Source organism: Cuculus canorus, chromosome Z (genome assembly GCF_017976375.1).
Source record: "Cuculus canorus isolate bCucCan1 chromosome Z, bCucCan1.pri, whole genome shotgun sequence".
NCBI classification, from domain to species: domain Eukaryota; kingdom Metazoa; phylum Chordata; class Aves; order Cuculiformes; family Cuculidae; genus Cuculus; species Cuculus canorus.
Genome location: NC_071441.1, coordinates 69,756,791 through 69,781,079, shown reverse-complemented (window position 1 = coordinate 69,781,079; position 24,289 = coordinate 69,756,791). Strand labels below are relative to the sequence as shown.

The 24,289-nt window shown below is 39.0% G+C and overlaps 1 protein-coding gene across 5 annotated transcripts in view; it reads right to left on the bottom strand.

Moving 5' to 3' along the window:
- Positions 1-24,289, bottom strand: part of KIAA1328 (KIAA1328 ortholog) — a 176,705-nt gene that overhangs the window by 53,441 nt on the left and 98,975 nt on the right. For all 5 annotated transcript variants that reach the window (XR_008447657.1, XM_054053605.1, XM_054053608.1 and 2 more), the window contains 2 exons: positions 9,696-10,381; positions 6,761-6,856 (listed from right to left, as the gene is read on the bottom strand). Coding sequence is in view for 4 of the 5 variants with exons in the window: in XM_054053605.1 (XP_053909580.1) it covers positions 6,761-6,856; positions 9,696-10,381 (782 nt within the window). In the remaining variant the exon portion in view is untranslated. The remainder of the gene's footprint in view (positions 1-6,760; positions 6,857-9,695; positions 10,382-24,289) is intronic.

Sequence of the window (24,289 nt, the reverse complement as noted above, 5' to 3'; positions counted from 1 at the left end):
GCAGAAAAGCTTTTTTTTCCCCTGCTCCATCAGGGACCATGCTGCCATTTCCATGACACGCTGAGCTTTGAACCGTTACCCAAATCAGACTATAGCATTTGGCAACCCAATACACATCTGTCATGATAGACTGGTTATTGGTGAAATGTTAAAGAAAAAGTCATTAACTCTTTTCCATTGCTTCTAATACTCCACCTTCCTCTAGATTATTTATAATCCCCACTAAACCCACCCTCTGTTTATAGTCTTTTAACACAATAGAGAAATACATACTGTCTGGAGAGCTGTCTTGCCTTACACCATTGCCAACCATTTGGTACAACAAAAGACCTTCTCTCTCCATCAAAAGGTCTGATCCCTCCTGAAGCCTTGATGCTCAGATTCAAGGTTAAAGGATTAAGGCCTGAAGCATTGAGTACCAGAGGAAAGGAAGCCAAATATCAAAAGAAACACAAAAATCAATCCTCTTCACCGCAGGAGCAGTGTGAAGAACAAATCAGCTGGGTTGAATCTAAAATTTTCTCTGCATGGCTCTCAAAAATTAGCACTGTAATAAACGTAATGGGTAGTTCTGCAAAGCCTCAGCACCCATGCAAAGCCACAGAGTTCAGCTCAACACACCAGTATGATCTGGAAAGTTTTATGCCAGAATAATTCAGTGGCAAATCCACAAAGTCCACTTCAGAGAAAGTGAGAGCTGGAGAGCAAGCAAAAGCACACGTGCCGTTATCTTTATATGTAGTCTGTATATCTGCAAGTGGCAGAATTTAATATTTACTAGAGTTTGCCTTTTGCTTCAATTCTCTGTGTGCTGAAGCACAGCCAAGGTCACAGGAGGGGTGGGGGAGTGGGTTTAGCTCAGTGCAGCTGTAATCATGGCCAGAACAGCAGGGTGCACAGGATTTCTTGCTCTAACTTTGTAATACCAATAGCTTTTGTTCTTAGTCCTGCCCCATCAGTTCTGATATAAGCTTTTAAATGGCGTGAAAGTTGTGCGGGTGGGTTTAAAATCTTCTAATTTAAAACTACCTTCCAGAACATTTTGTTTTATAGGATTTTTCTTAACTTTTCCAACACACAGATTTCTGGGACATATGAATATCTAGATTAAACATAATTTTCTCTTCATCCAAGATAACATGCAAAACCAAAAACTAACAAATTGTATGTCGAAAAAGCATCCACTCCAACCTATAAAAATAGAACTCAGGTTTTCACTATTCAATTCAGGCAGTAAACAGTGCCTACATTTTGCTATAAAGGAGGCATCTGCAAATGACTTGCAAAAATGTCTCTCACTGTCTGCCAGGGTTGGCAAGGATCAAACTTCTTCAGGAGATGCATGAATTTTAAATCTTTAAATGCAAAGAAAAAAAATAAATCTGAGCATTTTCAGTTCTGATATGTGATATTACAGAACCATACCCATGCAGAAGACTGGCAGGAAATGCAAGTTCTGTGACATACCGAAGCACTCAAGTTCTAGAAAGCCTGCTTTCACTGACTGCCATACTATGCTTAGCAGTGTTCCTGACACCAGAGCTCTCGTGCTTTTTGAAGACCTCACTTACAGGTTGGCTCCATCTGCCTAAGGAAACTACTTACAGTATCTCCTACTTGCATCTTGTACCTCAAGTCTATCAGTAAGCTTCTTGCTCAAGGTTACTTTAGACTGCAATGGAAACAAAGTAATACTGCTGTGTGCAGCACATACTATCATGAAAACAGAATCAGCATACTTCAAAACCCTGATGCTGTTGGGAGTCAATCTGAAAATGAGATTGATGAAGCAACCAGGTCAGCAGAAATGAACTCCTCTCTCTCCAGTCTAGCAAGGATCACTGCCTACCTTAAAAAAAAGTAATAGTAAATACAAATATGCATGCATAGAAATATGTAAAAAATTGCCACACACCACCCGTTCAGCTCCATGAGAACAAAAGACTTCACTCTGCCCAAGAAAACTTACTAACTTCAGAGTCTGCACATGGCCCTAATGAAGCAAAAACACTTATCTATCTCCAACTATACTCTCCTGTTATAACACAACTGACTACGGCAGCCATCTGTTGCAGGGATGCTATGCCTATATATAGCCAGAAAACACTGTGAAAGAAAGAAATACTCATATCCACACCTAATTCAGCATTTGCGCTAGCAGATCAGCAAGCACTTTTTTACTGGTCAAACAAATGCTTGCTCCACAAATATCCTATCTAAAAATGATATAAACTTCATTGGAAAATTATCTGAAACAGGAAAGTAACTTGGGTGTTAAAAGGAGGACTAACAAGTGTGTCAGCGGCTTCCAGAGGCACAGATTTTATGGGTCGTTTGCAAGCACAGTTGATTTCAGCCCAATTTAATGTGCCAGTCTGCCAAAACAGCAAAGAGATGAAAAAAGCTCCCAACAAGCAGTATTCAATACATTCCTAAAAGTTGGCCAACTACTATACAGATGCATCTCAAGAGATCAAGGACAACTCACGGCTGAGCTGAAGCCTGGGAGACCTTGGACAACAAGCCAGTTGTGGCACTGGTGAAGGTTTCTCCTCCAGAGGCTCAGGACAACCGTAACAGTAGGTGACACACACTGGCTTAAAGAACAAGAAAACTCCAAACAGGAAACAAAATGGGTGCTACCGTTGCCACTGGTTTTACATAACAGTTAGCCTCAAAACAGGAGTAACGGGGGCAGTGCAAGTCAAGTCAGAGGTGGCAGAGCTGTGTGATTGCCTGTGATTTTTACTTTATTTTTAAATTAGTCAGAGAGGGGGGATTATGTGGACAAACCTGGATATGTGTGGGACAGCAGGGGGAGCTGCGAGTCTGTGTTCCTCTCTACGTCAATTTAATTGCGTTGAATATTCAAACAAAAACACAGAAGTATGCTTGCACATCACTATAGAAAGATGTCTGTATGTCTAACAAGCCACAAAAACAATCGCGTTCATAACAAAGCATTAAGCAAGGAGCAAGAGATAATTGTCACCTTCTCTCACAAGATAATAAAAATAGTTACACCATAAACATAAAAATCTTTTAAAAGACCCCTGACAGCATTCCCTTCTGGAACTATCACCATAGCAATGAGCATTCAAATAAGGGAAAAGTAGTGCTGAATTCTGTGTCTGATATTTTCAACTAACTAAAAATACAAACTGGAAATAATACACATGGGTGATGTATCGTAAAACACACAAACATAAAAAAATTCAATGAAATTAAAGGTGACAAATTCCATCTGCAAATCTTTAATATGCCAAGAAAGAAATCCTTTAACCAGGTAGGATACATTGAAAGAGTGCCTGCAGATAACTGTAAACCCTGTCGATAGCTGCTGTATCCAACAATTCCTATTTATAGCACTTTCTACAGGTCATTGTAGAGGTGCAGTGGCAGTATTGTGTGAAATCTGAGGAAAAGATGCACGTTAGAGAGAAGGCAGTAGAAAGCTAGTCTGGCAGAGCCATACAAGAAACCTAGGAATCGGAAAAGCAAGGAACTTTGTATGTTAAGATTTAGTCAGACAGCACAGCTCTGGGGAGGGAAGCTTGTCGTTGGTGCTATTAAATAGGTCTTATTTCCACGACATTCAGATCCAAAGTTAAGATTAAATATAAGAGAGAGGAGTGAATTGTTTTAAAATTCCTCTCCCAGACGCAGAGGTCAGGAGCACACACAAAAGCAGGTGCTGGGTGTATTGATGCTACTGAATACACATGGAGTGGGTACTTGAGCGTGTACCAAGCATCTGCGTCTGGGAGATGGAAAGTGCTTTATAACAGGCTGGTTTATGCAAAACAAATGCATCAGGTTATATTTTTATTTTGAATATTTTAAAGCATCTTGTACCCTGGGGCAGACTTGAAAAGAAATTATACAGGCAACGAGACAAGTTGCCATTAATTGTACAAGTTACTGTCTCCATAGCTGAAAATTGGCTGTGGGCTCACTAAGCAGCACTCCAAGCTGCTGAAAACCATCCTCAATAAAACCTGCTCTGACTGCTTCACCTTAGAGAACTGGAGATCCTGCATCTGAAGACTCTTCAGGTCTCGCACGCCAGCCCAGCTGCACATAGGCAAAGGGACAGACACATTTCTTCCCACCAGCTCCTCAACAGACCCAGCAGGGAAGTGACAAAATTCTTCACTACAGATTCATACTGGGACCATCCAGAGAGGTTGAGATGGACACCACTTGCTAACTTGGATAATGAAAAAAAATAATGGCACGTTTAGAAGAGAATACAAAACAGGCATCCATTAGAAAACTTGGCTGTAGCTTGTACTAGTCCCAGAGATAAAAGTTTTCCTTTTCACTAACAGACTAAGACCAAAATCTGTATCAGAAATCAAACTCTGTACTGTATTTGCTCGTGGAATCTTTTTTCCTTTTTTCAAGGAGGCAAAAAATTAATCCCTACAGGAGATGACAAGATGCCTTTTAAAGTACATATCTCATTTCTGACTACAATTACCTTTCAATAGCCTGGCACAGCTGCACGCTCCTATTTGCTTTTTGTTTTTCATTAAGGGCTCCTCTATTACTTGTACCCATCCTATAGCATTTATGCCTGGCAGTAATGCACATTCCCTTGCCTACGATTCTTCCCACAGATAGCAGAGAATAAATTGCAATTAGATTTTCGTAATTGTAGATAATTAACTCAAAATGAGCTGTTAATTATAAAAAAACCTATGTTTTTCAGTTCTTGATTATATTATTTATTTTACTTCTAAACTCCAGCAATCTCACTTCAGCAAGTTTAGTATTTTAAAGGACTTCCACCATTTCCTTTAAGATGCCAGGGTATTTTTAAGCCAAGTTTTGCTTATTTGAAGACTGAAATCAAGTTTCATGCTGTGATGTTTGCTAGAGTAGCTCTCATGCATGAACTGGAAGTCCGTGTTTTTCCATTAGTGTTCTGATAGCATTTGCTGTAAGAAGAACCATTTAGAAGGTCAATTAAAAAAACAATAACATTGACACCAAAATACCTACATTAAAAAAAAATAAACAAAAAAACCAAAAAGAGACTTTTTTTTTAAAAAAAGTATGTATTCCTACCAGCTTTTTCTCCTTTTTAAGCTCTAGACACACACACATATAGAGACATTCTCTCAACACTGAAGAAAACATCACTTACATATTCAAATACATAAAAGAGACAAATGGACCTGTCTTCCATAGCCTCTTTCAGCCTTACATTAGAGTAAATTATTTAGGGACAATTCATCTGGTAACCTTTGCAAAACTGAAGATGGCATATAGGAAGAAAAACTTCCAAGTGTTTTTCTGCCAAACTTTGGAACCAGCTGGCATGGCAACCTGAGACTGCATGAACACATATTAACTTTGAAAAATTACAGTAAATTAAACCAGGGTAATGAAGAGAGAGTGGGGAACCTTTTGAAATCTCGAACTCTCATTTTGTTAACAGCACAGGTTTTCCTCATTTTCCCTGCCAGTCTATGTAGATTTTTGCAGGTTTTTGTTAAATTGTGGCTAAGAAGCCCTACAGATGTTCTAGGTTACATTTTTCCTCCAAGGGGCTTAATGGTACTGCATCTTAAACATACCATGACTCTCTCTTTTGTTACAGTGATTACACTTTGGTCACTTCAGTCTGTGTGAAAACAAAACACAAATGCATTAGAATAGGATGAGGATATGCCAGTAATTCACAGCAGCCAAACACCTGGTTAAGCAGTGAAATACTGCAAAAGAAACCAATGACTCCAGTTGTTCTGGAAAAAGAATTCTTATCCCTTTTCAGAGAAGAGGGATCTCAAAATAAAATAAAAGCAGAAATGTAACTACATAGTAAAGAAAAAATAAAGTATTGGATGGTTAGTTTATAAATAACAGTTCTTCCCATACTCGCATAGTGAAGAGAAAAGCTTATTATTTTGAAATTTTCTCTTGTCACTAAAGAAGGAACCATTCAAAGGACAGCTGCTCTTCTTGTCCACAAATGGGATACTTTGGTCAAAAGAACATCTATAGTTAAAGCACAGAACAAGAAGCTGTTACTTTTTGAGAAAGGGAGAAAAACTCTGTCAAATGCACAGTTTTTATTTATTGGGGGTTTTTTTGAATAAGCCTCAATTTTCTTCCAGTGTTAAAAGGAAATGTGACAGGGTAGGACAGAAAGAAAACACGATAGTGTATTGATTAAAGTTTTAAATAGCATGCAAAATTGAGATAAAGAGCTAAATATTGGCTTAAATCTGCTTCCAGTTATTTCGGTTGTAATTCGCTCTTATTTGCACTAAAGCAGAGATGCAACACAGCACTGTTTAAAAACAAGCAACTGTCACCAATTGTAAAAGATAATTTCTATCCAGGAGTTAAATGATAATGTGTTTGTTACATCAGGTCCAAACCAAGATTAGAGACATTCTGATCTTAATTGAAAAAAAAAGAACAAGCAGTACCTAGGACAAAGAACAAAAGCTAAGATTTTATGAAAACTCGATTTTACACTGGGCTTGGTTAGGTGCCCTTAAAAGACAGCACACAAAACTTGAGACCTCTACAGGAAGTCAACTCCTAAACCTTGAGCAATAACAAGTCAGCATACCTATTGAGTAGACTCATAAAATGCAACAGCCAATGAATTTCACCTTTTCTGCAGAAAAAAAGCTCTTAATTTGAAACAAACACACGAACAAATACACCTGGCAGCCTACAGCACACTGTCAAAAAGATATACCGACACTGTGAAGTACTTAGAAGTGAAGAGAGAAATTACCTTAGCCCCATGCTGTTGCCGTTCATCATCAGAGTGAGTTCTCCAGGTGCTTCATCAACGGGCACATCTTCTGAACCAGGCACATGGCCTCTAAACCTGAAAAAAAGCACAGTTAGCTGGTTTTGCAGCGGGTCAAATCATTGCATCAGAAACTCACCGGAAAAAGGTGAGTTGTGTGTTTACACACAGGGCACCTAATCACCTTAAACACAGAAGCTTTCATGACTGTTTTCACACTTTCAAATATCCTTTTGTATTGTAAGGCTGACTTATGTCCAGTGCCTTTGCTTCTAAGGGTTTCTAGTTGACAAAAAGATTAGAAAAATTTCATTTACTGATTTCCAAGGATCAGCTCCCTTAAGAAAATGGTTACAGCATCCAATAACAAACATCCCTGTTGGGCTCAGATCACAGCTCCAGCAGCACCAGAGCTCAAAGGCATCATGTATAAGCTGCATAAAATGTAGAATTCATTTGTGGTGGTTGTGTCTCCTGAAACTACAGACCTACAGATGACGCTCCATTTTTAACAGATTACCCCACCTTTTTTTTTTTTTTCCTCCCCAAATGAAGGCAGAAAAGTCAAAAATAGAGGTACTTCTCCGTTTTGATTTTGACAAAATTCGCATTTCCAGGATTTACCTATATTTATCTACTCTGATGTGGTTGGCAACAGGACAAGTCACTGAACTGCCCCCTTCCCGACACACACACCATGTCTGACTGCTGAGCAACTATTTAACATAGAGAGAAATTCAAACTGAAAGTACTGTGCTCACTTGAGGCTAAATAGGGAAATCTGGGAACTTAAAATGCAGTTACGATGCAGCGCAGCCAAAAAAATGATCAATTCATACTTTCACTAAAAGAGCAGAAGAGTTAATAGCCAATAATTACAAATGGTCAGACCTTTTACTTGTCAATGACAATACTCCCAACAGCTCAGAATGGACCTTTACCAAGCACTACATCCACGCAGAAGGACAGACAAAAATAAACACTATCTGGAAATGGATTTTTGTTGCTTTTTTTTTTTAAAATTGTCATGATGTTAAGAGATGAACTAGGTTAGAGTCTCCTGACAATGAGAAAAAGGGTATTTGAGCTTAGCTAAACAAATTTTTATTGTCTGTCATGTATAAAATTACCCTGTTATCAAGTGCAAATGTGAATTATGTACCCAGAACTGAAATGGAACTGTGATGCCTTAGAGATTTACCTGTAAAAAATCAAACATGTAATCCTAAAGAGACTGAACATTTTTTAAGACTAAGCACAGTATATTCCAGTTACTTTTGTTAGAGAAAATGTGCTTTCACTTGCACCTCTGAAAAGAGATCACAAAAATACTGAGTTCTCAGTCTGATCATGTGTGATTTCTGTCATGGAATTCTTTTAGGTAACTAGGGCTCTGTAAACCATGGCAGTTTTTTTCAGAAAAAAAAAAAATTGCCTAAAAACTATGCATAACAGCATTAACAAGCACATCGTTGTAGCTATATTTAAGGTCCATTTTTTTTCTGGGTTTATGATGCCTCAAATGCTGAAGAAAATCAATTACAAAAATCCACCAAAAACCTGCGTTCATATGTCCTTCATATTCTACTTGTTTTTCATCAGAGGGATGCATGCATAGAATTAAAGTTTTTGATGATTAAGAATCCATCTGTTCTTATTTAATTCTCACCTGAAGTCATAATCCTTTGTTTGTGACCTCAGTCATTTTCAACACACACAATTGTGATTGCCTTTAAGACAGTTATTTTTAAAGCCATATAAACACATTATCTTCAATGTAAGCTACAATCCAAGACAACAAAGACCACCTAAATTACAGTATTGTTTTTTAGAGTTTGAAAAAGTAACCAGGGGGCTAGGATTAAGAAGAGAAAGTGATATATTTTTCCATTGTGGTTACAATACGATCCTTGCTTACGTGGAAGCAGGTATGTAATGCAGACTGTCACGGGACACTGTCAGCAGTTGCCATATTAAAATAGTATAGAAATAAGCATCTTTGTGAAACTCCCCCATTGCACCTTCTAAAAGAGTGCTAGATTTTTTGAGTCATTCCTTTGCCTTCCTAATGCTGAAGAGCTAGTACTCAACTGAGTTAAACTGGCTAATTCAACTTGCTTAAACCTACTCCCTTTCGCTGTTTTCCTCTACAAATAACATGATAGAAATAAACCAGTTCTCCCTCCTTCCTAGAGTCCTCATTTACATTGTCAAGATGTTTCCTCACCTTCTGGTGAATCCATGGGCCTTTTAAGACACATCCCATATTTCTATGGTTCCTGGCTTTCCCTTCTACTGGTTTTATGCATGCACTGTGCCTCAGTCTCAGCATTCTCCCTCCACGAACACCACTGGAAAGAAAATATCCTTGCTACGCAGAGCCCCCTTCATTTTTCATATATGCGCATGGAGAAAAAAAATGTATTCATATATATATATATATATACACACACGTATAAAATGATCACCATCTTTTCTGAAAAATACACTTCTTCTGGTCCCTACTTAGGAAGGTGCAATGTTTCATAACCAACCTCTTCAATGAAAGGAGGAATACTGCATCTATGACATCCTTGCTCACACTGCTCTCTTGCCAAATGTCTGCATTCCTTCATGTGTCTACACAAAGATCAACCTCTCATTTTCTTCTACTGCTCTTCTTATCTTATCTAGCCTCTTAGCAGTGTTTTTTCTTGTGCCCTTCTTTCTACCACATACTGCCCACAGCTGTCGTGCTGTTTCCCAACAGCATATGCTAATTACACTAAAAAGTCTCCTCTCCTCTAAATCACTGTGAAAATTTGTGCCACAGGTCTTGCCCATCTTATGAGTTCTGTTCTCTCTCTTCAGTCAACGATTGCCATAAGTTCATTAGAAATTTTAGAAATTTCTTTAAAATTATAAATCTCAGAATCACCTGTTATAATCCATATGGGATCGGTGTAGTTGCTGGTGTTTTATGAGCAGGTTTGCCTCTTGCTTAGCCAACAAATGCTGGAGTTGTTCCTTTTCAATTTCCAGCTCCATCTTCTGCAGAAGCAGCTTCTGCCTTCTTTCTTCATACAACCTTTTGGCCTGCTCTGTTTCTCTAGGCCCTGAGTCCATGCTGTCATTCAGCCCAGAAACTCCGGAGCGCCTAGAGGAATCGCAGGTTTTGTGAACTGGCTGAGGGTGTCTTCCAAGTACCTGGCTGACATGGTGGCTCCCTTGCAAGTTCCCTGAGCTCCCCACGTTCCTGCAGGCACAATTGTGACTCACTTGTTGGGGGCATGTGCTCTGAAATTCAATTGCTTTCTGATCCCTCTCCTGAGTTGCTTTCACACAGCGAGGGCTCCTCTGCTTGGCTGGGGAAATTATATTGTTACACTTCCCATGCAAGCCATTTTCTACTGGATGTTCCTTCTGACACTCATGATGGTTGTAATGGATTTCAGTCCCATAACTGTGATTATTCCTGCATGGCTGAGACAATGCAACATCGGATGGGCTTCCAGCCTTTGATGCTCTACTGTTGTTATAGAAAGCATGACACCTCCCAATACCCAAGTAGGAACCATCTAGCTCCAAAGGTGGACGTTGGCATGAGCTCTTCTTAATGGACACCTGCAATAAGAGAAACAATTTCCTGTGAATTACCAAAACTTGTCTCTGCTCATTAATTTCACTTGGCAAACATGTTCTCTCAGAAAAAGACTTGCTGCATCACACTGATGGACACACAGCCAAACTTGAGAAAACGTTTATCAGAAGACAGACACGAATCTGCTATCAAACCTACATTTCATTCCATATACACAAGTATAATAAATGCAAAACTACTGCCTGCAGGATCCTCAGCATAAAATGAGTCGCTTCAGAGTATCAAGTAGTAGTGAGCATCTAGGGTTACATAAAATCAACTTGAAGAGTGGCAAAAAACATTAAATGTTAATGTTTGAAAATGTTTAATTTTGAATACTGAGCCAAAAAATCCATTCAGCCACTATAAATACTCTTTGATTGGCCATTACACAGCAGGAGATTTGATGTAAAACATTTCACCTTGCACTGAATGGGATATTACTTACCGCTACAAATTTGATGAGAGTTTTTGAAATATCTTTACAGAAACACAGATAAAAACCAACTAGTTTCTGTAAAAAATGGCTGTACATCAAAAGCTGTCACTTAAATACAAAACATGTTTAAATTCAGCTATAAATGTAAGTGATTTTTCAATTAAGCTGGGCAAGTGATTATACTATGATAAAACTCTGAAGAAAGAAAGCAACTGTAATTCACATTTGTCAACTCAGTGCAAGCAAATTCTAGTGGTTCTGTTATACTCACAGATATTATGTAACAAACATCAAAATCCTGGAGTATCTTTGCACTACGGTTCAGCTAAGCAGTTAAGCGTCTGAGTTTTTACGCACATCAGAAAAGCAGCAGTCACACGGCTTTTGCTAGACCTGTGCATTAATTTCAATAACACACTGAATTTAAAAGCCTCCAGTCTTTGGGACCTTTCACAAAGATCTAATTTTTTTTAATTACAGGAGCCAAGTCTGTTGAAGATTAAAAAAAAAAACCACTGCAGTCATTTAGTAGGGGAATTTGGTATCCGCCAGCAGAAAGAAAAGTATTATTTGCACTCTAGCAATGCTTACACCAGACAGGTCCTGTCCACACAGAGCGGAAGACAGTCAGCAAGCCCTAAAACACTAGAAGTTAGGAAGGAAAGCAAGCATCCGGTAATCATTAGAAGAGAAAGATAATCCAAATCTATGCAATGTTTATATGTATAATTTAAATTCTTTTTTAATAAATAAACAAAATACCAAGTACACTCTATCGCCCTTCAAGACAACCAATTACAAGTTTCTTGTAGACTTCACAGAATGTAAATTGATGTGAATTAGCACCTGAATACTGATATTTTATTATTTCCAGTTTTGTGGACACAAATATATCCTCTCTGCCCTGTGATTGAAAGCCAAGGATGTCGTGTTTTGCCCCAAAGGGCCCAGTGAGCTGGAGGCATTTGCATTAATGTCAGTGCTAAATGTCTGAGGAAAGTCTGGTGCTTGGACTGGGTGAAAAGTGCAGGACATTAAAATATTTTAAAGTCAGAGGGGCTGGCAGGGCAACTGAGCAGAAATGCAACATGCTGCCAAAAAAAGGTAGTTTTGTAATCTACTGTTTCTAGTGTGCCATCCTTGTCTCCAATATTTTCTAGACAAATAAAGGCTACAACGCTCTTTTAATCTCAATGAAACAATACATAAAGAAATGACCAGCAACAGGAATAAATATTACAGTAAAGAGGAAGCAAGAGAATTCTGTAGTTACACGTCCTCTCTTTGTTTCTCACCTCATCTGCTTCTGTTAACGAAGCATTTTGGGCGCCAACAGAAAGAGGCTTTCAAGGTGGCCCATTTCCCAGCTCCTAGGACAGCAGTGGGCAGCAGATCTGGAAGTATCTTAGGGGTCTCTATCAGACCTGGCAGCTCAGGGTCATCTACAGAAAGCACACACCTACCCTTCTGCAGCCCAGAAAGAGAAGTAAAAAGGAACAAAATAAAGAAGACTCAAAAGCTGAAATAACTGAGAATTTCTTTCTTTTAGCAGTTTGTTTTATTGACCAAGGAGACAAGAGAAAGTTAAGAAATCTAAGCACACAAATTAAGATGGTACAAAATAATCACCAGGAGCAGGTTTAAGAATAAAGGCCCACACCGCAAATTAACTTCATGTCTGAGACTCTATTAGGAGTCCCTGAAGGCCCTAAAAGAGAGGTACCAGTTAGCATTTGTTGACCTTGGCCGCCATTAAATCTGCCCTGATGGTCTCAGAAATGGCATTGACATTTAAAGACTTCATAACAAGGCAGAGAAACTTTAATGTTATTTCACAGTTACAATATGTTTGCGGGGGGGGGGGGGGAAATTCTGATTAATGTCATTGAATGCAAGTGGGGGTTTTATTTCCTTTAGAAGAAGGAGGTCAAGCTAGTCCGACATTCCTTCCACAGCCACTCAGTACTTTGCAGTCTATTCCTGAAAAAAAATTAACTATTAGGAGTCAGGAGCTAGTTAACAACATTTTAAACAATTCATGTTTTTCTGTTAATGCTTTAATTGAAAAGTACCACTGGATAGTAGAGGCTGCAGGGAAAATTGACTGACATTTACACTTAAAATGGATCAGATGAGACCAGAGCTTGCCATGACAGATCTATAAGATGCGGGCCAGGTGAAGGGGAAAAGTGAGAAAAAAATCTAAAATTCCAAAGACTCACCCAATACCTTGAATCTAAAGATGCAAAAGCATAAGGAATTGGGTAATTTCACAAGATGAGTTTAAGAATGATATTGCCTAGGGGACACATGGAAACCATGACGGACCATGATGGAACAGCTGTGCTTTTGCCTCTGTGGAGCTCTTCCAGGCATGCTGTACAGTATTTAAAGATACAACTTCCTTTAACTGAGGCTTAAACAAACAAACAAACTCAGACTGCTCCTTGCAACATATGGAGTTAATAAGACTTGATCTGATGTGAAACTCTTGCATGGAAACAAGGAGATATTAAAAAAATAGTTCAAATAATCTTTAGGAGGGTTTAAAGAGGAAGACGTGGGAAGCTCTATGAAATCTCTACTGCAATCCCAGTAATTTTTGCTCAGGGATTCAGAGCAGAGCTTAAACAAACATCCAGTCCTTAAAACTTCCAGCAAACAGACAAACAGCTCACCAGTTTTCTGCACACAGCATAACAGCATTATGATCTCTGCAAATTCTTCTTAAACAAAACTTGTGCACTCTGCAGTGTTAATTCACAGTGCTGGCAGAAGGGACACATTCACAGACTGACTCCAGCACACACATTTCTTCACTGCAAGGGATGAAGTAGTAACTGACCAGATCTCACAATCTCAATACAGGCATGGTTGTGACAGATTTCCCTGGCAGCTCTGCATACACAGATCACGTTTAAGAAACAGTAGGGAATTTTTGCACTCTGCGAACAAAAGCTAGGGTCTCAGCAAAATACAGTGCTGTTATGGTGAATGGCAAAATTCCTATAGATGTTAACGGCGTTAGAGATTAACTCCTAGTACCCAGCCCTGTAGTTCAGAGCTGAAATATATATGAATACAGAAGAAGAGACAATTAACTAAGATTGTACTCAATTGTATCTTGAGAACAGTTCTCTAACCTGAATCTTCTGCTGTGGCATTTCTTTTGTGAGGTGGAAACGGAGGAACATTGTGACGGATGCACTCGACACCCTTTAACCAAACCCGCAGCAGTCATTTCACGCTCCAGAGGAGTCAAAGGCCTGACCCACGGCCAGACCAAGGACTCCTTCAGGAAACCCAGGAGCAGCACAATGACACAGCGAACACCAATAACCTGTGGGTATAAGGAGCCTCATGCTCACCTCTCCTATTGTATGCAATTTGATTACAAATCAACTACTTTTATCCCATAAATATATCAACCTGAGAGAGTAGTCTTTTAGCTCTCCCTCAGCTACACTGAGATGCAGTGTAGTTGCGTTGTGATGATCATTACTCGCACTGGGGCACCTCTCAAGATTGCTCCTCAAAGCAATGAGATATTTAACCAGTGACAGATCGCAGGTGAGCCCCATTTTGAATTCTCCTTGGATGGCAGCTGGACTGCACACCAGGCAACTTTCCTACTTAGCAGGTATTAGTTGTTTAATTTAAATAAGTAAAATTTTAAATAGAATAAATCACTGAGAGCTACAATGTTGTATGATTTAGTATGCTGTTTGCTTAGCTTTGCTCATTTAGCATGAGTAGCTAGACTTGCTGAAGCATTAGGCCACAAGCTGTAAATTTCCACGTAAACTTGAAGCAATCTTGTACCTATTTAGTCAAAACAGGGCCTCCAGAGCCAAAATAAATTAGAAGATACAGAGGCTTCAAGGACCATTAGCAACAGCTGCAACTAGACAAGATAAACAACCTGTCTGACAGACAGCAAAAGAATCCAAAAAGACCCCAGGCCCAAAAATTACTACTGGACCAAGCCATTGCTTAAGGGGTGGGTAAATAGTCTGTAAGGGTACAATAGCTCAGAGATGTTCTTGTTCATGTTCACCTTTCTTTCCAGAGCTCGCCATGCTGCTCTACTACTCTTAAACTACTAATTGTATTACATAAAATCTGATGGATGAGAGCCTGCTTCACGAAACATTGGACTCAAACTTCAAAGCAAACTGATACCAGACACCCAGATGGAAGATAAGCGAAGTGGGGAAGCACAATGAAACTTTGAAACCTTAGCTAAGTGACATAGAGAATGGGGGCTGTGCATACAATTTTTCAGCTATGAACACATATAATCCTTACCGTCTGAATGACTTAGCAATAAACCATTGATCAAGCTGGAGACTAGGACTGGCTACAGCTGCACCTAGACCCTTCTCTGATCAGGAGTTTAGAAAGCAACGAGGTCCCTTTGTGAACCCCCTCACTCAACAGAAGTGTCTCCCTTCTCTTTTTGCATCCCACGTCCCTGTTTAAATCAGTCCAAATAGACTCTAACCAAATTTTCCATCAGTAGTAGTAGTAAGCAATGGGGTGGCCCTTCCATCAAACTGCACTTCTAAAAATACTCCTTTGCAACAAACACATGGGTTCAGAACTAGTCCACTGCACTGATCTGAGTTTGGACCCAGGAGGAAGCCAAGAAGAATGAACAAAAGCACCAACCAGAGGAGAAATATAGGCATTTAAACACACTTAAAGATGAAGTAAGAATTTCTAAATGGATAAATGAGAGGATACCATACACAGGGACATCTTAAAGATCACCATGGACACATACTAGTGACCTTTGTGAAACACGTACTAAGGTACACATCCTAAATCTAGAACTTTTTCCCCACTACGATGCATGGATCTCATCTAAATAAAGCCTGGCTTTGTGTCTGCAGGTCTATCAACAGTTTAAGCACTTGCTTTTGTCAGTAGAATGAGGAAAATATATTATAAACAAGCTCTGGTAGGATACGGGGGCAACAGAAATGCCATTTTAAGAACAATTATTTCAAATGGTAGGACTATTTGAAGTGCATTACTAGTGATTAAGGAGCTATTCTTTCCAAGAGGAGAATGTAAAAAGGTAAAGATTTTAAAGTAAAATAGTTGGATCTACTGAAGTCTATCAATTATTTTTTTCTTTAAATCATATAATCCTTCACTATAATCTCTACCATAAGTAACCTAATATCAGTCATTACAAAGTGCTCACATAATAGTTCAGTAACTGTCTGTCAGTGCCTAAGATAAACACTAGATAACTCCAAAGGTAAGCTGACCATTTTTCAAGCAGGAAATAAAAAATCATTTTCTGTAGAAATTATGTACGGCTATGATTGCCATATTCCACTGAATAAAACAAGTGGTCTCAAATCAAAGAAACTATGTGAATGACAGACGCAAGCCTGTATTTTTCCTGTAAAAATCTACTGAACTCAATATACTGAACAGGTGTAGCACAAAAAAAAATAAAAATAATAAAATAGGATCACATCACAAAAAAGTGATTCTCTAGCTGCTAGCTGACAGCAGAGGAACACCTCCTATGTTTGTGTAGCTTTCAATTTTTTTTTCTTCTCTTTGTTAAGAAGGTTTGAGCTCAGATGCCAGGTGCACAAAAAACCTGCATTTAAAGTGGCATGTGAGCATTTGCTGACACTCAGCTTTAAGTGTATATTTTGCATTCATAAACACACCACCCTTCTTCTCCAGCTACACAAATATTGTAGATAATCTCTAACGAATGCTTCCATTTCAGAGCAGCAAACTGGTTTTATGCTGGCCAATGAGGCAGTCATTAATAATACTAATAATAAATTAATAAAATAATAATTTTTCTCCAAGAAAAATAAAGCGAGGCCCCTGTACCTTGAGTGTTGGAAGTCACTGTGAGCAGAATGCCCATATTAAGCCCAAACAGTACCTACATATGGCAAAGCAATACCTGACCACTAAAATTAAGCAAACATGTTTGCTTTCTGAAACAAAACTATATGGGACCTGTTTGCACTGTAGAAAAATGCCACTGTACTAATCTTGACAGCACCAGGTCTAACTATTAACATTCCATGTGCTGCCAACATTATAAAAACGAAAAAATCACAATCCTCTGACTTCAATTTTTTACTTCTGCCCTTTATTTTACTGAAGAATCAGTAGTTCAAGACCTAGATAAATATTTCAAAAACTATACTATTTGTGAGCAGAGCAGGTCACTACCATTTCCCAGTGCATTTGGAGTTCATGTGAAATAAGGGCAGAAGAGTGATGAGCTGCATTTTTAACATGGGCATACACAGAATAGTTGTCTAGCTGACAGAGAATGCGTAATGCAACATCTGCACAGTACGCCTTGCCAAAGCCCATCCCAAATAAATGTAGTGCATTCTCCCTAGTGCAATTAACTCTCATACTCTGGCAGGTTTTGCTAGAAGATCATCAAGGTAGATTACCTTCCAGCATATGAACTAAATACTTACAGGTGTTATATCATCAGTTATTACTTACAAACTTCTGCATTTAACAAGACATCCAGGCAAATGAATGATCTAATTTATGAATTATTTATAAGAATTTCACAGCATGCTCCTGGCGTCATCCATGGCCTTTTCCAGGTCATATGACACCAATTAGAGCTGAATTTTAAATTATTCAATAACCTGAACTCTCTTGTCATTTAACATATAGATATCAATGCAGTAAACAAGTTAAGTCTAATGGGCCCTGGAGGTTTGCGTTCCTCCGCCCATCAGCAGCAGAGGCTGTATGCTACCACTGGAATAGAAAATAATAGAATGCAGCAGTCAAAAACATTTGCAAGGTTTTAATAAGTTATTTTGGCTCCCTTAGGGATTTTAGTATAACTTACAAGCACTGAATCTAAAACATATTAAAGTCCTTAGCTATGTGCTTTTAAAACAAAATTACGACATAGCAAAAGAGCAAGTCTGACACTAACCCTAATTTAGGCCCTTAATTTGAAATGTAGTGGAAATTATGGAGTAAGCAAGATTTACTATGCACAACTCATTACCTTCAGGCTGTCCTACAGTATAGCCAAAAATACCCCTCTCCCAACACATATACACCTGTCTGTGAAGATAAGGTTACACACAGGGAAATGGAAACGTTAATTTAAAAGCTATCAGTGGACAGAAATATCTCACACGCCTTAGCAATTGGGCGGAGAAGAGACCTCCACAATTTTTCTATCCTAACAGCTCTGGGGAGACCGGTCCTCTAGAAACTCACCTGGATTTAGGTATCGGCTTCAAGGTGCACCAGTTCAGAGAAAAGGTTTAAGGACCTTTGCAGCACATTATTAAAAAAGAGAGGGGATATAACAGCCTCTAAAGCACAAATACAACAAAAGACATCCTAAAACCACTGTTTTCCATGATGACTATGAGAATAACAAGAAGATATCAACACCAGAGGTAGCTGAGATGAGCAGCACAATTAGATACCCGATTCTGCCTCATTGTAAAGTCTTCAAGAAGCACACATTAAGCGTGCCATATCCTGGCTCCCAATTAGCTGCTCTCATGAATCTGTGGGCATGGCGTCAACCAAAAGCAGGCATACAGACCTCTGTCTACTGTTGATCTATCCTAGAAAGTCCAAGGCGTGGTGGAAAACTTTCAAAGTTAGGTACAACTCAGTACAAGCCTAAACCATGCCTAACACCAACTGACTGGTTTTCATAGCATTTGTACCCCAGCTTTCTGAATGGTGCTGCGATAAACCCCAGATCTGCTCCTGCAGATGGTCACTTGCAGACCCCTACCATTGGAAGACCCATAGAATCATAGAATCACTTGGTTGAAAAAGACCTTTGAGATCAAGTCCAACCATACCTGTCCACTACTAAACTACATCCCTGAGCACCTCATCTACCCATCTTTTAAATCCCCCCAGAGATGGAGACTCAACAACCTTCCTGGACAGCTGTTCCAGTGCCTGATAACTCTTTCAGTGAAGCAAGTGACCCCACTCATCTGCACACACAGTTCCTTTGCACTTTCACTACTTTGCAAGGATTAAAAATTTTCCTGAGCTCTATCCAACAGCAAGAGGAAAAGATGGAAAGGGAGATGTTCAGCTTTTTCTTTTTAGCAAGACGTTCTTTAGATACTCCTGTCAAAATGAATGCCAAAAAAACTCCAATGATGTTGAGAAAACATCACACCAAATACGTAAAAACACACATATCTAAACCGTCTAGTCACTTTAAATAGAATAAGGATTTAGACAAAGGAATATAGCATTGGATTTTCTGCCCCCCTCCAAATCTCATCATAGAAGATGCAAGAGAGCTTATTTTTTAATTTTTTTTTTTTTTTTAAGAAAAATAGCAGAGTGGGGGGGAAAAAAAGACAACTGCCTAATCTCACAGCACACATTTTAAGAACATACAAAAATAGCTGTAAGGGATTTTATTTTGGTTACCAGCCAGATTTAGTTTCTTTCCGACACTGGGCAGCATTTGATTATTTCACATTAAGGGCAGTAACATGTTGGATGATAAGAGGAAAGTTCATATTGGTTTTCATTAAAGAGTAATACCCACCATGTATTTGGTCCTTCAAGGTAACTTTTTCAAAGTTATTTTTAAAAGCAAACAAGTTTTCTACTTGGAATCACAAGTTCAGCATATCAGGGGCCACACATGTTCCCTGCTACTGACAGTACCTTTAGATTTCAATCAACATTTGCTCGAAAGCATGGCTTTTGTAGCTCCAGACACAAGACAAAAGGGCAAATATACTGTGACCCTTCTAAATAGCCCTGATTACTGTGATCAAACAGAAGCCAGATACTTATGTGGATAAGAATGTGTAGAGTTTGATGTGTTAAGATTACTGCAGGAATAGACATTGAATCAGCATTTGCCAACGTGTATCTCACCATGACAGCCAATATCACCTCTCCCCTGTATTTACAGTAGGGATAACTGTGGTACCCATTGGCCAGCGATGAATTTTAAGTAACCGCCAGTGCTCACTCAGAAAGATCACCAGGAAGTTTTACTTCCTTTAAAAGGTACATGTCGCCTGCGCAGCTCCTGGGGTATGGACATAGGTTCAAAATACCTTTGTTGCACTAAGAAAAAATTAAAATGGAAAACATCTAAGAATCAAAAGCATGTTCATAAGTTGGAACAGCATTTTAGGGAAACACAACTAGAAAGTTATTTAAATAAAACAGAAATCCCACAAAAGCAAAACAGATAATCTTTTGACTTTAGAAAAGTGTAAAGGTGTGCCCAAGCGAGCATGTTCAGTCAGGAGTGTCCTTGCACTAAGAACCAGACGGCATTTAGATTCTGCTAATGATCCCATCTCTGGGAAATAATTCATAAAAAGTAAACAGTAATTTTCATGTGCCTGCCCTTTTGATCTTACATTTGTAGGGAGTATCCTGAGGCTAGCTGTGGGCGCCCCTGTGGCTCTGGCTGATTGACCTCTAATCTGCCCCTCAAGTAACGATCATGCCAAGGAATGACAACAAGAGTTGCATGTAAGCAGACGTTTCAATGCAATCCCATTAAAGACAGGCTGACTCATTTCATCTTGTCAAAGAAGAAGTTTCACATACAAAGAAAGAAAAGCTCTTTAGAAAGGCTCTTTTTTTATTTTCTAGTGATGCTGTTCTTCAGAACAAAGACTAGAACAAGACTAACACACTGGCACCTGAGTGGTATATTGTTTTACATTAACTACCCAAATGCTAGTGCAACACAGAATGACAGGCAGCCCAAGATTGTATGTTAAATAGTCTTTATGGGAGAAAATTACAAAAATCCTTGAGAAGGGGCAAGTCAGAACCATAGTATTTGACCTCTCCACTGTTCCAAAAAGTACATATGTCCTTCATCAGAAAGCAGCTATCTAAAGGCTTAGACTCTGACTGCTTACAGTCTCGTTAGCTTTGCGATCACAGCTTGCATGCTTTTACCCGACTCTAACCCACAGTAAACAGAAGGCAGCATGTATGAGGTAGCTTATGTCTCTGTCACTAGGAATGAAGTTAAGAGATAAAACAGTCAGTCCAGAGCAGCTGACATGCCAAAACTTGCTGTCATGCCAAACTTGCTGTCAGGCCAAGGTGACTAAATTACCAGGAACAACTTCTTTAAATAAGGGAGTGAGGAAACTATAAATTAACCTGCTACATAGAAATTGGAGCACAGACTATTTCTATTTTACAGTAATACTAAAAACACATGTATACTCCCAATGCACTGAAAGGTACACTATAACATGTAGATGGATGAACTGGTAGTTAGGTAGCATTGCAGCTGGTGTTTGAAAGGCTGAGTCTTCTTCAAATGGTGGCAGATATGGGCAGATATTATCTATATATTATGTTTACAGTTTCAGTCTTTCCACATGTAGTCTATCTGTTTAATGAGACTTTTGTCAGATTCTCTTGCACTAATACACACTCCATTTCTATCAGAAGCCAACATCTTGTTTACAGTTACACAGGAATTCCATCAAAGTGCAAATGGCATCCAGAAAGGACATGAACGCTTTTGACTAAGAATAAATGCAGCTGGAAGTTTTGTGCAAAATACAACCAACCCTGGAGAAGTTCCACCAAAGCGGATTTACGGCATGATAACTCATAATCTGTTACCTATTCAGTCTCTGTGGTGGACAGCTGTCCCCTGAGACCTCTGAGTAACAGAGGCAAACTGTCTCACCTGAGTCCGGGAAGCTTGGCTCCCTGAACATAAGAATTCAAGGTTCTCTTGGCACATAGGCTGTGATTTCAGTGGGAAATGAAATGCTTTTTATTTGGCAGGCTTGCAGTATCTCAAACAGGCACATAAATTAACTAATGAAAGATAGCAGGAAGAGTTGAATCAAGGAATGGGAGCAGGCATGGAGCAAACAGCAGTGTCTCAATGCCCAGGGCTTAGCCAGTTGTTTCTTTTGAAGCCCCCCACAAAGATGCTGACTTTAGAATACTCATGCCACATTTTAAATGCCACTTAGGGTACTCCAGCAGGCCTTTTGTCTATGGTTGAGATGCCTTAAGAGTTGAGGCCATTCTGCAGTAGTTTAGTACTGTTAAAAGGTAGCTATAGCTGACAGAGGTAAAGGACCTCTGATATATCAAGCTACAAAGATCAACTTCCTCTTGACCCATGGAAATGATCTTTTATAGTCCTGCTTGACACCGTAAAGTATAGCAATGGTATAACAACTATTATTTGCATAAAATGGTCCTAGATGTGGTGTAGAGCAGTTTGACAGTCCATCCTGACGGGTCTCAGCTGCAGAATATTGATAGAAAGGATCTTCTATAGTTACCATAGGCCATTAGGTTGTCTGAATGGACATCCATCACTACCAGCTTGTGTGAAGGGGAACATTAAGTTAAAAGGGCATGACCAAGCACAAATTGAAAGGCCTTTCACTACTCCAGGGCAGCAGTGACCTTGTGAGGCAATCGCCTTCACTCTAAGACACTGCAGTCTGGACAGACAGACCAAGTAAAACCCACACACAGGTTTATTAAAGCAAGTTTAGTTTAGAAAAGCTCACAAGTGTCAGCATTTGCAGCAGTCTGAAAGGAAATACTTGCACAAAGCTAGGTCTTTGTCATAAACAAACAAAAATAGGCAAAAATTATATGTGTTTATAGTCTTACATTAATAGCTAGCAAAACACTGTGTTCTGCTTACAAGCTGAAAGACAGGAGACAGGGAGGGGCAGTTTCCAGCTACAATCTCCTCCAGTACAGTCCCTCCAAGTCAGAATGGAGATGTAGACCTTCCTTTCAATAGAGAATCATTATTTTATTGTGCTGTGCCAGTCTGAGAGCAATGGCTCTACAGTTACGAGTAAACTTTACATCCTTCTTTTGCTCCTTCAAAGTGTTCCCCACCTGATAATAATAAATGCAGCAGATACACAACATCTAAAGTTTGACCTTAATTATTCTCAAGGATGAAACAAATTTTTGAAGGGAATTTTTTTTCTCAGGGAGAATTGTAGAAGTTTCTATTTTTATACTGCACTTTCGCTCTGGTTTATCATTCCCAATTAGCAAACTTAATTGGTATGACAAGTCTGCAGAAAAGTAGAAAGCAGAAACAGGCCATAATGCCAAAAGGTAAAAATTTGGAAGTTCTGACAAAATTCTAATGTCAAATGTAAGGTTCCTCTATCTGGGTTCCCAGGCCACTTCTCTGGAAAGAGTTGGTTAATAAACATATTCTGAGTACCACGCTCAAGCCTTCCTTATTCCATTTGAAAGAACTGCACTTCACCTCTCCTTAAACTCTGGATTCAATAAAGAATAGTAAAGCTTTGAGGCTGAAAATCTCCAAAACCACTTGGTGCCAACTTTCAAGGGAGCCAAGTTAGGTCAATAGTAAAATTCACAACCTCCAGAAACAGAGTTGAACCAGCCAGTTGAGCATAGAAGAAATTCTCACCATGTGTTTCCGTATCTGCAAAGACCTTTGGGATTTGTAAATAGCAAATACATAAATAAGTAAATAATTTCCAAACATTGCTGTAGAGCAGAAAGCTCTATACTGCTGGAGAAGCAACAAAGAGTTTGAGCCTCCCTCACAGTTACCTATTAAATGAGTACATCTTTTAAAGTGACACAAACTTGATCAAGGAGAAGATATGAAGTTGCAACTATTTAGAAGAACAGAGTGAAAAGAAATGAAGAAAGGCCAAAAGTAAAGAAAAGAAAGCCAGATTGCATTGGTTCAGTCAGGTATTTAAAACGGGTTTTCTTTAATTAGCTGAGCTGTAATACAAATTAAAACTGAATTTCTTGTTCACAATATATTCATTGGAGGGGAGGGGATGCAGCTGGCTATTTCCAGAGCAGTTCAAGCTAAAACAGACTCAGTTCTGCAGGACTGAACAGAAGCCAGTTTCCATCCTTCTCAAAAGGCCAAAAAGCAACTTGGCAGAGGAAAGTCTGACTGCAAGCTCCATCTCAGAAATACTTATGAAGCAAGACAAACCTGGGGCAATTGTGACTGAACTCATTAAAATCACTACAGATTATTTAAGTCCTCATGCCTGACATTCAGGTCCTTTATTATGTTTTAAATGCCTAGGAAAGGAAGATGTAGACATAGGGCAGAAAGGCAGACTTCAATACTGTAGCTGATAGCTAAGTGACCAGTAAAAGGATTTTGGTGCCATACGGTCTTTTTGGCATGAAATTAACATTAAACAGGATTGATTGTAGAATTTCACTTTGGTTTTGATATTTTTTGCTTTCTGATGACAGAACTGTTGATGATACAAAAGCCCAAGCCCAGCTCAGTCCAGATAATGACCAGAAGCAAGGCAATCAGATCTCTTGGATCAGTGTCTGTTTCATGATATGAGATAAGATTAATAGTTTCATGCTGATTTGCCATTTCCTAGAGTGGTGTTAAATTACAAATTTACAGGGAGGTGGGAATGTG